General features: G+C 35.3%; 4 protein-coding genes across 4 annotated transcripts; 3 read left to right on the top strand and 1 right to left on the bottom strand.

Annotated features, from left to right (window-relative positions):
* Positions 1 to 1,102: 1,102 nt before the first annotated feature.
* On the bottom strand, positions 1,103 to 3,224 carry EV154DRAFT_447324 (major facilitator superfamily domain-containing protein). The gene is made up of 2 exons (XM_051597129.1): positions 2,111 to 3,224; positions 1,103 to 2,052 (listed from the first exon to the last, which is right to left on the bottom strand). Exons 1-2 carry the CDS (start codon positions 2,912 to 2,914, stop codon positions 1,216 to 1,218), a joined length of 1,641 nt encoding a protein of 546 aa, XP_051455146.1. The 5' UTR covers positions 2,915 to 3,224; the 3' UTR covers positions 1,103 to 1,215.
* Positions 3,225 to 3,227: 3 nt separating this feature from the next.
* Positions 3,228 to 4,768, top strand: EV154DRAFT_553582 (uncharacterized protein; the record flags this gene model as incomplete). The annotated part of the gene is made up of 5 exons (XM_051605134.1): positions 3,228 to 3,618; positions 3,665 to 3,671; positions 3,817 to 3,895; positions 4,422 to 4,526; positions 4,693 to 4,768. Exons 1-5 carry the CDS (start codon positions 3,574 to 3,576, stop codon positions 4,766 to 4,768), a joined length of 312 nt encoding a protein of 103 aa, XP_051455145.1. The 5' UTR covers positions 3,228 to 3,573.
* Positions 4,769 to 9,027: 4,259 nt separating this feature from the next.
* On the top strand, positions 9,028 to 9,718 carry EV154DRAFT_566072 (40S ribosomal protein S22-A; the record flags this gene model as incomplete). Its single annotated transcript, XM_051605933.1, has 2 exons — positions 9,028 to 9,160; positions 9,459 to 9,718. 2 exons carry the CDS (start codon positions 9,028 to 9,030, stop codon positions 9,716 to 9,718), a joined length of 393 nt encoding a protein of 130 aa, XP_051455144.1.
* Positions 9,719 to 12,577: 2,859 nt separating this feature from the next.
* Positions 12,578 to 14,671, top strand: EV154DRAFT_301698 (uncharacterized protein). The gene is made up of 2 exons (XM_051594861.1): positions 12,578 to 13,588; positions 13,647 to 14,671. The coding sequence occupies exons 1-2, from the start codon at positions 12,881 to 12,883 to the stop codon at positions 14,340 to 14,342; spliced, it is 1,404 nt and encodes a 467-aa protein (XP_051455143.1). The 5' UTR covers positions 12,578 to 12,880; the 3' UTR covers positions 14,343 to 14,671.
* The last annotated feature ends 135 nt before the right edge of the window (positions 14,672 to 14,806 follow it).

The raw sequence follows: 14,806 nt of genomic DNA, 5'->3' as shown, positions 1-14,806 counted from the left end.
CACCTTTTCGCATTATCATAAAAAGCAACAAAACTTAGGGATAAATTAACTCTTTTCTTCTAAAGTATACATTACACATTGCTTAAAAAAAATGAAATTTAACGACTTTGACATACACGCTTTCTAAGTATGAAGTAATAAAAATTGATAGTGCTTGAGTATCTAATAAACTAAGTCAAGAAATTTAAAGGTTTGTAGTGGATACTAGTCATGTTATAGATTTGATATAGCCTTTGATAGATAATAAAATAGAGGTGGGTTTGAAGAGAAGAATACTTTCGAGGTGTATATGTCAGAAAAGTAAAGGTAAAGGTAAAGAGAATAAAAGAGAAGAAAAGAGAAGAGAGAATACGGTCGACAAAAATTACACTATTGTTTGGTATCGGGTATGATTGACAAATCTGACAAGTTTGGCTGTATTATAAGAAATAAGAGATAACAATCTAATAAGAATCATGTCTTCGGAACTCGAAATTTGAATGTAATACGGGTGCTCATGGGTTTTCACATGAGCTTAGGTCAAATGTGCAAGTTTGACTTCATTTATTAGGACTTACCATGACATTACATGTGTTGTTAAATGACTAAGTTTTCTCACGAAGTTATTGATATACCGCTTTATAATGGCGTCTTAATCAATCGTGGGTATTCTTCAGTGAATGTGTTACACTTGTTTTGTAAACCTTCATAAAATGGCTCTTCAATTACCCTACGGTATATTACCACCATTCGACTTTATTTGTGTACAGATCAATTGTTCATTGTAATAATAATTCTACCGTAGTACTACGCAAAAGAACTTTAATACAGTTTAGGTTACCTTTTTTTTTGATATAGACTTGTTCCATGATATTTAGTTCAGAAGAACAAGAAGGTTAATATTTAAACCGGCAAACCTAAAGAATTGTCCCTTCTGAGACCATATTACGGATCTATACTAGGCACCGGTGTAATATATACAGGACTAGGTTTGTCGATTGAAGAATTTTGGATTTTTTTTTTGGAATAATACAAGAAAACATAAGAGAGAGGAAGAGGATTTGTATAATTTTCCACCCTCAATAAAATTATTAAAGTTATAATTGTAATGCCAATCACTGTGTTTTGTTTTGTATAATAAATAGTTTATTAAGATTAGGAAATAAATATAGAACTAATGTGTATGGTAATTATGAGATAAAGAAATGTAAGCTAAAATCTAAGAATATGGGTAAATTAAGCGGCACTCTTAGATGAGGCACGAATACGAGCACCGTACTTGTAAAATACAAATGGAATAGGTACAATAGCTAAAGCAATAAATGCGAGTAGAGTACTGGCCCATTGATTGTTTAAGGCATGATACATTTGAGTGATAAAAAGAGGGAAAGCTGCACCTGAACCAGAACGAATCAGTGTCTTTGCAGCCAAGGCCGAAGTGACATAACGTGGGAAGCAATCAATGATATAATTGTTGGCAGAGTAATAGACAATGACCATACCAAAACCAAAAGGTACACCTGCAATAGCGGGACCAATCCAATGGCACCAAGGGAAAGAAGTCCAACCGAAAATAAAGAGAGAGATGGGAACAAAAGGGGCAGCACACATCATACCTGGAAGACGATCTTCAGGATCAGCTTTTCCACCTTTAGCGATGATGGTCTGAGTATACTTCTTTTCGAAAATGGGTGTAACTAATAAGGCTAAGGCAGTACCGATAAGGATACCAATAAATGTCAAACCAATTTCTCCGTCATTGAAATGATGGACTTCACCGAAAACAATAGGATAAGCGAAGAAGAAAGCATACAATAAAGCATAAACAATAGCAATGTACAAAGACATTAAAATAAGAATAGGTTCGGTAGTCAACATGACAAAAGGTCGGACCAAATTAGCTTGAACAAGCTCGGACAAAGGAACAGGGAATTCTTCTTCGACTGTAACATAAGTTGGGTCGCCAGTTTCTTCTCTCATACGCTTAGCCCGTTTAGCGAGAAGAATAGGATGATAAGTTTCAGGTAAAAGACAGACAATAACCCAAATAACACCGGCAAATATGGTATTGACCTGTAAAAATGATTGTTAGTTCTCGAGTGTTCTATTTAGATGTAATGAAGTAGCTTACCCAATAGATCCATCTCCAATTTTGTGTGCCAACTGAAATCCATCCACCAACGAGTGGACCCAGGACGGGACCAGCATAAGGCGCAGCAGCAAAATAAGCAATGGCATTACCACGGTGTTCAGTAGGCCAAATATCGGCAATAGAGCCACCAGCAAGGGTCAAAGAACAAGAGGCAAAGAAACCAGCAAGAAAACGACAAACCAAGACAGTTTCAATGTTTTTGGCAACAGCGCAGGGAATATTAAAGATAGCATAGATACCAAGAGCAAAGATATAAACAGGCTTACGACCAAAGATTTCAGAAACAGGAGACCAAAGAAGAGGACCGATCATAAAACCAAAGACCATAAGAGAGACTTGAAGAATAGCGACTTCTTCAGAACAACCAAATGATTCCACTACACCGTTTAATCTACCAGTGATGATTGAAGAGCCAAAAGCAGCAGAAACAACAAGTGAAGCAACACCCATAGTTAGAACCCAACGGTATGAATGACTCCAATTGTAAGGGCACTCAGGATCATTGACATCCCAATTAACATAGTGCATCACAGGTCTTTTCTCAGACTGATGAGACATGATGCGAGAATTCATAGCTTCAAGATCATTTGTTTTTGAAGGGTAAGGGTGAATTGATAAGGTTTTTGTAGCAAGAACACCAGGAGGTAATTGCTCACGAATTTGCTCGCGATACGATGTGATTTCTTGAAGAGGAGTAGGTTCATTAATTGTATAAGAATCGGTAACTGTAGTAGCTACACTAGCATTCGACAGTCTACGTTCTGGTTTTTCTTGATCAGACATATTAGATGGAATTAGATTCCTAGAGGTATTAGAGTAGAATAAAAAATAGTAAAGAAAATTAATGAGGACAAAAAAAAACTATTGTCTAGACAGCTCCTATTTATATAGAATCAGCTTGATCTATGATCGCATCCGGTATCGCATTTATCCACAGTTTAATCGAAAATCTAAACATATACTCGATTTTGATTGGCTGAAAAATAAAACTCCAATCCGATATCTTGCATTACTGACTTGCGTTCGTCGCCTATACCTTTTTACGTTCTATTTTTTTTTTCTAAGAAATATGCCAAATCGTGTACACTAAGTGCAAAAAAAAAAGAGAGAGAAAAAAAGAACAATAAAAATGAAATAATGTGTATGACCTTGAAACATATAACAAATGTTAAATAAAATATGTTTACCTTTTTTTTATTTTTAAATTAAAAAAAGAATAAGCAGATCAACCTTGCAGAATAGGCAAGTGGAAACAAACGGGGGAGCGGGAGTTTAGTCAAAATCCTGCGAGTCAGAATAATATTTCGGAGTTGCAGCGGTTAAAAGAAAACGCCATAAGCGTAATAATATTTGTTTAATACCTGGTACGATGTTTGTTGTTGGTTGATGATTAAGTGACACGTAATATTAATATTTGGTTGTTATCACTACCAAGGACACAAATGTATTCAAAACATAGTCATCACATGGTGATTACTGTTTGGTTGGTAAGATGTGCAAAATCCCACATTTGTTGGTGATTGTGAAATAAAGCCCAGTGGTAAAAAAAGGTCATGCGTGCCAGAATACAATTGAATTTCGTTTCAGCAAGAAGAAGATAATTAAAAGCAAAAAAAAAGCGACAGGCATTTATGTAAATAACAAAAAAAGAAGTGTGCTCCAATAAAACCAATGTATTTAATTAGAGCAAGTCGTGAATAGTTTAAAGTTAATCACACTATTACCAATAAGAGTAAAAGAAAACAAGGCGAACGGTTCTTCCCGGTAAAATGGCTCGCCTTTAATGTTATCCGCCTAATCTTGTTGAAAAAATGTCATTAAAGAGCCAAAAACAGGCAAATTTACTATTTAGGACTCTTGAGAAAATCCCCGTTTTTACCCTCGTTTTACATTTTTGGTAATACATGATGGGCATTTCAGGGATTAATGATCTGGACCAAGATCGGTTTAGCGAATCAGTTTGTTCGACCCAAAGTTCTTGATTTTTCTGGCGCTTGACGATCTTTTTCTTCTTGATCCAAGTGTTTTACTAAAAAAAAGGTTGTTAAAAAATGCTGCGGGAATTAGAATTCTTCTTCGGATTTTCTTTTATGCCACATCTAACGTCATGGTTCCAACGGAAGATAATTCTGGAAAAACTTGCAAGAGTCATTCTGACAGCATATCTTTCCATAGATCATTTCTATTGTCTACGGTCGGGATATACGTAGTGCATTAATAGCGTCCTAATTACAACCTGCTGACGTGATCTTCATCTTTTTGAATGCGTTCGAACAATTTTATATTATAGCTTATTCGGTAACTTGGCGAACAACTTAAACTTAAATGTCAAAAGAATTGCGTTCAATTACAGACAATATATCACGAGCCACATGCATGTGATGGCGTATGCCATGTAAGAAGCAACACCAAGGGGCGGCTTTCAAAGTAGAAAATTGAATTTAAAGCGGCGTTTCAATTTGTAAATCGCTCTTTCCTTTTTTATAATGCTTTGACCCCTTCTGCTGCTTTCAAATTTGAATTATGCGCTCATTTTATATAAATAAATATTGTATTTATAGTTATCCTGGCTATATACTTTTAGCTATACAAATATATTTTATGTTGGATATTGGCATCACATTTACATTTGACTAAAGTAATTTTTTTTTTCGGAACAGTGTGATCCTTGAATGTCTAAACTATAAAGTCTCTTACATTCCTTAATTGCTTTTATTGAAGTGAGAACGAAAGTAAACTATTGAAGGGATCACCCAAAATCCCAGAAAACTTTCCTTAGCCTTTCAACAGTTGACTTTAAGTTTGGATTTTGGTTTTAAGAGAGACTGGCTACTAAAATGAAATAAAATATCGAAACAGACACTTAATGTGCTAAACCTATAATAAATGGCACTTGGTCGTTTATACCATAATCTATATCCATTTTTGAATACAAATTACATTTTTAAACAGGTTTATATATATTATAATAAATTCCTAAACATACTTATGATTCAACCCTACCAGAAGAGATATTGACTGAGATACACAATTGATAAAATACTTAAAGTTAGCAACACTCGTTCGTTTGGGGTTTACCAACCACACTTTGGATACAACGAACTAAATTTCGGGTAAATCTCTTATCCAATTATTGACAGACAATCGGTTTTAACTTAAATTGTGAATGGAAAATTCCATTCAGATTGGTACTATCAAGAGGCGAACCTGCGTATTGCCTGAACATATAACATACACAGTTCCCTACAAGATAAAGATATCATTTTACGACTCTACAATTTATAAAGGATTTATATGTAAAAGATTCAAAGGACCTTCCTGTTGTTTTTTGCAGTCAGATTTAACTGGATATACAAAAAAACATTATCTATGATAATACGCAATGCATTCCATTCAGAGTCGATATGTATTCTCAATGACTCTGTCTTTGAACATACTTACGACACTTTTCTGTACTGCGCTATAAAAACTCTCGATCGGATTAAGATCAGGCCAGTCTTACTGTACAATGTGGTGATTTTCCTTCCATTCTCGGGCAACTTTTGCAGTATGAACCGGTGCATATATTCCATAAGAGTTGGTGAGCTATAGCTGCTGTAGAAGTCCTTCAACACAGGTTCGTAGACTTGATCTATGAAATCACTATTTGATCACTGTTCTCTGTTAAAGTTCGACAATTGTAAATTATACCACCCCAAATTGACAAGGGAGACCTTCCACTTCTAAACTTTGGGGCTAAACAAGAAGAAATCTTGGCTCCCCTCGGCCCTCGTCGAGCACGGACATGAGAAGACGAGTAACAGGTTTGAAAACTGCATTTATCTATCGTCCCAAATAACTCAAAGCCATTCATCCAAATCCGGATTTTCATGCTCTTTGGAAAATTTAAAATATTTTTTTTTCTCTAGTTTCTTGTTGACGAAAGATTCGCTTTTGGCTATACAGCTTATCCAATTGAGACGTTGGAGCTCTATCCTAAACGTGTTCTTTTTCGAGTTGACAGCCACATTGGCCAGAATTCCTGCAGGGACATTTTATGTATGAGGTAAAACATAGTAAATCAGTTCTCTTCAGCCTCTATCGTTAAAGATCTCGGGCCTTCCACCACCAACTTTTCTCCCAAAAGAATTTGATTACTCGCAGCGTTCAATGGCACGTTCGATTGCAAATTAAATACAGTTTAAATCACGAACCATTTGCGCAGTTATTACGCCTTCATTCTTCTTACGACTGCATTTGCTTCTGGGTAGGTGCTAATTGGGGCATAGTAAAGATCCTTGTTTTAAAAAATGAAGAACCGGCTTTCAAATCAACGACGCGTAAAACTACACTTTTTTTATGGTCACACGCACATTTTATTTTAGGGTGTGGTTACACAGACAAAAATAATAGGTTCAAGTATTTTTTTTATGGCACAAAGTGTCTTACACGACACAGTGTTCTTTACATGGTTGGATTCAGCATTTTAAGGCGTCTGATAATACTACTTTTATGTGATAAAGTAGTGAATTGAAGACAATAATCCCACACATCGTCATGTCCAAGCCTTTTTTTTTGATGAAAAGGAAGAGCTGCGCATTTCTCAGTTCTTCACTCTTTTTTCTTTACTCATCTTTATTCTTAACTTCTAGTATCGGGATCGGGCAATATTTTAAAATCCGCGAATCGTCCGGAAGACTTGCTGTTTGCTGGTGTAGCTCTTTCAAGAAGCTTGTTTTTTTGAAAGTTATGACTTGAGTAGTTATTCTGTATGTCTATATGTTTTCTGTCATGGTTTTAATTGTAGCTTTTGGGTTACATCCTTGAAACAGCACACCTATCAAACTCAGCAACAACTCTCTTTCTCGGAAGAAAGATGGTTTAAATGACTAAAGGGAATGTACTGATTTTTGGGCGTAAACGTAGGCTTTGGAGAAACCTTTTTTATCTTCTTAATAGGTGGTATTCATAGCAACCATGCCGGACACTTTATTACCATGCTAGAAATAGTAAAGTTGCCCTATAGCATGTATTGGTCATCGCCCTCGTCACTATTTCCTGTGGGTACGGGGTATCTAGTCCTAAACCAACTGTTGGTCCAATATGCGATACCATTTTGCTGTGAACGCGTTGAAAAAAACGTCACCCCAACATAGCGTCGGTGGCAGTTGGGTCTTTTATACTTCTCTTGCTGTGCATTGTGGGTAGGCAGCATGTGGAAGATATTAGAGTCACCTGTAATCTAGAAGTAAGCGGGTATTTCGAGTACACAAGAATTGTAAGAGTAAGAAAATAGAGAGTAAAACCCTCTTTGGGCCAGGACGTGCTTTCACCTTTTCGTGGTCTGACCTGTTAACCAACTTCTTGTTGGGAACTAAAAGAAACTCACTTTCTTTATTTTTTTTTAAATCAAAATTTATTTTGTTACAGCTATTAAATAAGACCTTGGAGATTAGTAAAAAGTACTTTAATTATACTTATTTGAGTCAACATGGGTCCAGTTTATCCTCACTGTCTTATACATCTCCGTAATACATCAAATGCATCGATCTTGTGGACAGTATATATATATTATATTCACAGCACACGAGCTGAAATATTCCAAGAAATAAACGGTTAAATTATTTGAGACTAAAACTAGATATCTTTTTATTAAATGGAAAGGGGATCCTTTTTATAAGGAAGGATTGAAATAGATTGTTATCCGGGAAGATCAGATGGGAGCGTGGATTGGAAGTAGACATTAATATCTTGATCGGGTAATGGTTTATGTTTCAGTACCGGATTGCTATTAAATGTCAAGTAGATTATAGGCTGGATATATAGTGTGTATATCACGAGCGATTGAATGCTTGTTAAACAGGAACATCGGCGGAATGTCCAGACAAGACATTGAAAGCAAACTTTGGTGCACACGAACGAAAACATCACATATGTATTATAGTGCTTTCACGAATAACAGATTCTGGGGGTTGACAAGGTCTACAATTTCATGCTACGCCTACGCGTACCTTTATTATCCTTGCCTTGGCAAAAAATCGTTGGCCAATAACCAATTATTGTAGTCAATAAACATAGGCCACAAAGTTTGTTAATGTCTAAGGATCTAATTATGAGCAGCTTTTTGTAATTTCTTGTAATTATGAATTCTGTATCGTTATAACCATATACGTTTTTGTAATCAACCTGTACCGTTATATTGGATTTCTTTTTTTCTAAAAAAAGGACCCGTTAGACGGGGATATGTGACGCATCTGCAAATAAGTCTTTGTAACTAATGAATAAAAGAAGTTTTGCAGCATATCTTAGGGCAGACTTGTTTATAAAAGAACAATCCCAAGTTCAGTAACATTAATTGGTGGTTAACCACATAAAGTAGCTATGAGTGTCAATGCAATTACTGCAGAAAGCTTACTATCCCTGAAAAAAATTCTAGACTTTATATAAATAGATATACTTATACATATTGACAAAGCAGTTCGTCAGAAGATCAAGGCCTTTAAAAATGTCAAATATAGATCCTTAAGAGGATATCAGCTGTGCTGCAGCGCGACTGGTTTAAATCGCGAGATTGAAGAATTAATTTTTTTTGACTTTCAAAAATTGTGGCTTATCCAAAATTGACTTTTTGTTTGTATATCTTGGAAATATTTGTTGTACAGTCTGAGATCTCCCTCTTCTTTACAACAGGTAAATTATCCATCCAATGCATCCATTTATATATACGGCCATCCATCCTCAATAGTGTTTGATGTATCAAGTAAAAGCATGTAGCTACTTACTTGGTTGCAAATTACTATGGAAAGTGCAAAAATAATTGCCTTAATGAATCGGATCTATAAATGGATGCGACACTCATTTCCGCTATTTTGCCTTTTCACCATTTGCTGACACATGTTTCCCTTAGATTTCCTAAAATGGTCAGAGTTTCCGTCTTGAACGATTGTCTTAACAACATCAACAACGCCGAAAAGCGTGGAAAGAGACAAGTCCTCGTCCGTCCTTCTTCCAAGGTCATCATCAAGTTCTTGTCCATCATGCAAAAGCACGGTAAGCATTCGACTTAATAGTAACTTGAAAAAAAGAGAGAATTAGAAATCTACATTTTGAGATCTTGGGGGAGAACCACAATTGGATACAACCCGCAGTATAACTAGTTGGAGTTTGCAAAAACTTTCACGAGCTTCGACCTTTAAATCTGACGGAAGATTAACTTCATTCTCTTACACTTGCTCAACTGGTACACCGTGTTGAGTATTGTTTATAGAACAGACACATTCTTTTTCAATTCTCTCTTTTTTTTTTATTCACAAAAAAAACTTTTTTACTTACCTTGCTCAAATTCTAGGTTACATTGGTGAGTTCGAGGAAATCGATGACCATCGTTCCGGTAAGATCGTTATCCAACTTAACGGTCGTCTTAACAAGTGTGGTGTTATCTCTCCCCGTTTCAACATCAAGGTTACTGAAATCGAAAAGTGGACCGCTAACTTGTTGCCTGCTCGTCAATTCGGTCACATCGTCTTGACCACCTCTGCTGGTATCATGGATCACGAAGAGGCTCGTGCCAAGCATGCTGGTGGTAAGGTTCTCGGTTTCTTCTATTAAACCTCCCTTGTATTTCTTTAGTCATTTTTTTTATTTAAATCGGTACCCCTTTTCTAAATAAAGAAACTCTGAATATGGAATAATTTTTTTTACACCATTTGTGTATTTTGGATAGCTACCTGTGTGCCACGACTAACTGTTTGGCTTGGGAAGTGCGCTTTAAAACAACTATGAGCATGCTTTTTATCAGTTAAGATTTGTTAGTCCCACTACTGGTGATAGAACGGTAACATGCTCTTGCCTAATGGTCGTTTTAGAGTGTTAATGTGTGTCAAATGTATTTCAGTCATGCAGAATTTCAAGTTTTGTCAAACGCGTACAGTTTAGGATCGTCAAACTGGTTGAGCCATTGATTTAAACGATTAAGAGATAGTAATTGGCTACCTGAGTGTTGAAGTTCAAACTTTTCCTTGAAATTAGTGACCGTAATAATTATTTAAACGGAAAGAAATACAAATTAAAAGGTTTACTTCCTGCATAGCGACTTCGTCACTGGACTTTCAAACTCTTTTCTTTACTAGATATGATGTCGCGCTATTAAGATCCGTGTTAAAAGTACACAATTTATGCTGAACCTTCTGGCAATGTAGGTAGCGTATCTCTAGACATCACTACTCTTTCATCTCCGTGTCACCGTTCGGTGACTGATTGATAGGTGATACAACGTTTTTGCCAGAATAAAGGATGTATGCCCAGTTACGATTATACAAGCATTGTTTAAGGTATTAGGATGGGTGCTCATAAGTTATATAGATAAGATCACCTTCATATATAACGTCTACTTCACTTCCGGCTTCATTACATGTTAAGATTGTCACCCATTTTCTGTACAGATTATGGTCGAATTTAATTACTGGTGACACTAAACCTGAGTGCTACAATCGAAGATAATCGAATAATTAGGTTTGTTTACCTTGCCTTCAACAATTTGTGAAATATGGAAGAATACTATGACTATTCACAACACACGCACTGTCTATATATACGTTAGTAAAAAAACCTCAAGTGCACCTACGATAAACTTACAAGAAGTAGGGTTCGAGCCAGATAATTTATTTATGGGAATGTTTCCATTTCATTTTTTAAATGATCAGATCCATATAAATCAGTAAGTATTAACAAGTGTAAAACTAGGCTCGGTACTAAGTAATTTGGTTGAAGTAACGAGAGATCACAAAGGGCTGTCATATTGTATAATGTCGTCAGTCAGAAAATCCTGGCTTGGGGCGAAGAGGCCCTTCAGATGCAAAACCAATTTAGAATGGATCAAGATATTTACTTCATGGACAATTTCCACTTAAGACTAAACGAAATGTATCAGAAAAGAAAACTAAATTGTTCTTACAACTATGATGTTCATGACACAATTGCACTTTCCGCACTAGAATTGATTTTGAAACAAGAAATAGACAGCAAAGATAAATTTAGATCTTATTATTATTCAATCGTTATTCCTGCAGGCTGGGATTATGAGATAAGAGAGGAGCTAATTCGTCCTTTCTTGATGAACATAGGCCTCATCAAAGAAAAAGAACCTGAAGACAGATTGCTGTTTTTTACAACACTCGAATCGTCTTTCTATTATCATCAGTCCTCTTATTTTAAAACGAACCGCAAAAAACATGCAATGTTTGGAAATGGAAAAGAATACATCATGTATGGTTTGGCTCTGACACTGGATAATAAATTGCTAGTCAACCTGGATTTATTTTCAGCCCAGTACCCCTCTGCAAAATCAATCGACTGCTATTATGTACCAAAAGTAATCAATTCTACAGAATTTACTATTCCCTTTTATTCCGAAATCGAAATTGGTTTGGAAGCCTGCCTAAATTCACGAGGTTTCGACGTGCAAGCAAGTCGAACAAGAAAAATAATTGTTACATTATTGGAAGCGTTTCTCGATTCCATGGTATTTATGCACTCTTTTAAAGTCAACATGAATCCCTAACCATTTTCTTTGTCGGTAGGTGGGAAATTATGATAAAGTGCCCGGACATAAAGAGATAAAATCATTTGACGCCGATTTTTTCCACTCTCTATTCGATGGATCGGAGTGCGAGCTAAACGAAAATGAAATTTTCAGTATTAAGACAATACCATTCGAGCAAATGTTTGCAGATGTATCCGATACTGTAAAAACCTGTTTTGCACAAGAAGTAGACGTTTTATTGAGGGGTCAAGCCCAGAAAACTCGCACAGCCCTTATAAATGCGGGAATCGACGGGAATTTTTCTGAATACACCAGATTTTCAGCTACACTCGTTTGGTTGCGCAAATTAATTGAAGATTTTGGAGACGAGAAAAGTTTCAATTATAAAGTGATTAATTTTCAAAATTTTGCTACGACTGATGTTGTACGAGAGGGAAGCTTCTGTTTGTTAAATGAAAAAATTCAAATATCTGGCGCGCGTGTCCAGCCTATAATAATACCTGCTTATGAAAAGGAGCACAAGGATGTCTACTTGACAACAAAATTTTCAAAATCGAAACCAAGCTATATAATTAATATAGGTAAAAAAATAAATAAAAAAATAACGAAAACGATTAGTTAACGCTTTGTGTAGCCATGTCTTTTGAGATTATAGAATTTTCAGTTGTAAATTTTATTGATCAAGAGTTCACGGAAAAAAATATTGGATACAGTAAATGGTAACCTCTTAGCAGGGGATGCTTTTATAATTTATAAAAACTTATTCTGATTTGTCCCATCAACAATAGTCGTATACCATCGTTAAACAATTTTATTATTCAGTCAACATCATATGAACGTCCTGTGCTTCAAATAACTAAAAGGTACAGTGTCTTTCACACTTTTAAATAATTATAAGTTTTCAATAATATTGACTCGCATTTGATACAGCATGCAATTGTTTATGGAAAGAAAGAGTTTAAAGCTCGTAAACTATCATTCAAAACCTGGCCCGCTAGCAATCTTTGGGAGACACGTAGAAGCAATAAGGATACTCACACGTATGATTAAGCCATGTCTTTCAACTATCAATAATAGGTAATTTCCAAGTTCTGAATATATGAACTACATTCATATTTTTCTCGTTTTTTAATTGATATAGGTTATGCTCTTTAATCTCTGCTAATATAGACACCATTTGCAACAAGTACTTGAAATTCGATCATCACTTCGTACTCGAAAAAAAACGAATGGATTGCGTTTCAAAGATAAAAACGCGAATGAAAGCATGTCACACCCAGCGTGAATTGAATAACTTTTTTTCGAAGCCCAATACAAATGAAAAATTTGTTGCAATTAGGCAGTCGAAATATATTCAACTTTTTATGACGCTGTACCTTGATTATGTTAATGAAATAATAACACACCAATTGGCAGGAAAAATAGGCAATTTTGACGATCATGAGATCGGATACATTATCTCAGTAGAAAAGTTACTTTTAGATAACGTTATTGGAGAAGAAGAAACTCAAAAAAAATGGTTAACTGGAAGTGGTATGACAAGAAAGTTCGATAAAAATCGAAAAGTACGAATTGTCAGTCAAGGGGGATGGATTTTACCAAAAGTCGAACAAAGGATAGGGTTGAATTTTGGTCTACGATCTTATTTTGTTGTGGCGCTGGTACACGCAAACTACGTGCAGCTCACCTTACACCATGTTGTCAAGTCTGCAATAAATGGAGAAGCTTCATGTAGTATTATTATCGAGGATGAAATCATACCAATTGAAAATGTACATGACGCACTATATAAGAGTATTTGGAATAACGTCAAAACACATAGCGAAATCAATTACTGTACAACACACAAAGACTCCGAAGAAATCCCCTGTGATTATTTTTCAATCAAAAATTACAAATACATTCTAACAAACCTAAAGAAAAATGTCGATAAAATAGTAAGTGACAAGTAGTCAAAGTATTAATATCTTCAATAATCATCCTTTATTTTTTAAGTTTAAATATGATAGCGCATATTTAGCCTTAGATGACAAAATATCCTTGTCGATCAGTGCTTTATGCAATTGCACAGTTTTTTTATCTCTTCGTCATGTTATTCACATCGGCGTCAAGCCAATACTCTATGAAATTGCAACTGTTATGGCCGCCTCACTAGTAAATACCAACATATTTGGGAATTACAAGGTTGATCGTTTGATTGTTATTGGAAATGTTTTCAATATTAAAGACACCTCACCAATATATAGAGAATACACAGCACTATTACAAGTTGCAGTCGATGAAATTATTAGACAAAAAGAAAAAGATACAAACTGTTTTATTTTGCATGAAAACCTTTCACGATTCTTGCAAATAACACGGGATGACAAGCAGCACATGCTTTGGAGCTTGACAACCGGAATTTTGCAACAAGTGTCAAGTAGTACATACTGTGCAATAGCTAGTTTAAGCGATAGCAAAAATAATCCACATAAAGTGTTATACAAGAACAAACAAGGATCAACAATTAGAATGGATGCTTTTGAGTACAAGGCAGCTGTACTAGCTCTGCAAAAAGGACAATCAATCAAAAGTATGGATTTTTTTAAAAACTACCAATTAATGTGTAATGATGAGGAAGATATGGATCAACGATATACACTCAGACTGGGTATAATAAAGTCTCTAATAGTTTACGATATTACTGACTAAATTTTGTTAATTAGAATTGGTAAGGCTAAAGGAAGTGGGAGATGTTGTCCTAGACGAAGTTTTGAACCTAGATAAACACCCATATGAAGAGGTAGCATGGTTTATTCTTCCATGCGATAAGAGTATTTTTGCCTCCTCTTTTATATTCGAAGCAAGACATATCAATTATAACTCCACCATTCAATTTTCCTTAAGAGCTGTTGGAGAAGAGGATGGAAATAATGATAGGAACAAATGTGCTACAATAAGAGAGCATCTGACACTGGCTTATTTTTAAGGTTTCTTCCATCCAAAAAAAGTTTTTAATAAAATTTAGAAACTCATTCGAGATGCATTATCATTGTGATGTCTTCGTTAAACAAATATAACTATTTATTTTAGTTAGTCTCATATTTGCGTACATCAAGTTAGAGGAAAATTATTATTATAGTAGTTTAGAATATCTATACTCTTCTTCAAAACAT

The sequence above is a fragment of the Mucor mucedo genome, assembly GCF_025094135.1.
Source record: "Mucor mucedo strain NRRL 3635 chromosome Unknown EV154scaffold_81, whole genome shotgun sequence".
Classification (NCBI taxonomy): Eukaryota; Fungi; Mucoromycota; class Mucoromycetes; order Mucorales; family Mucoraceae; genus Mucor; species Mucor mucedo.
The sequence above is the reverse complement of the archived record's forward strand: the minus strand, read 5'-3'. Positions and strand labels throughout refer to the sequence as shown.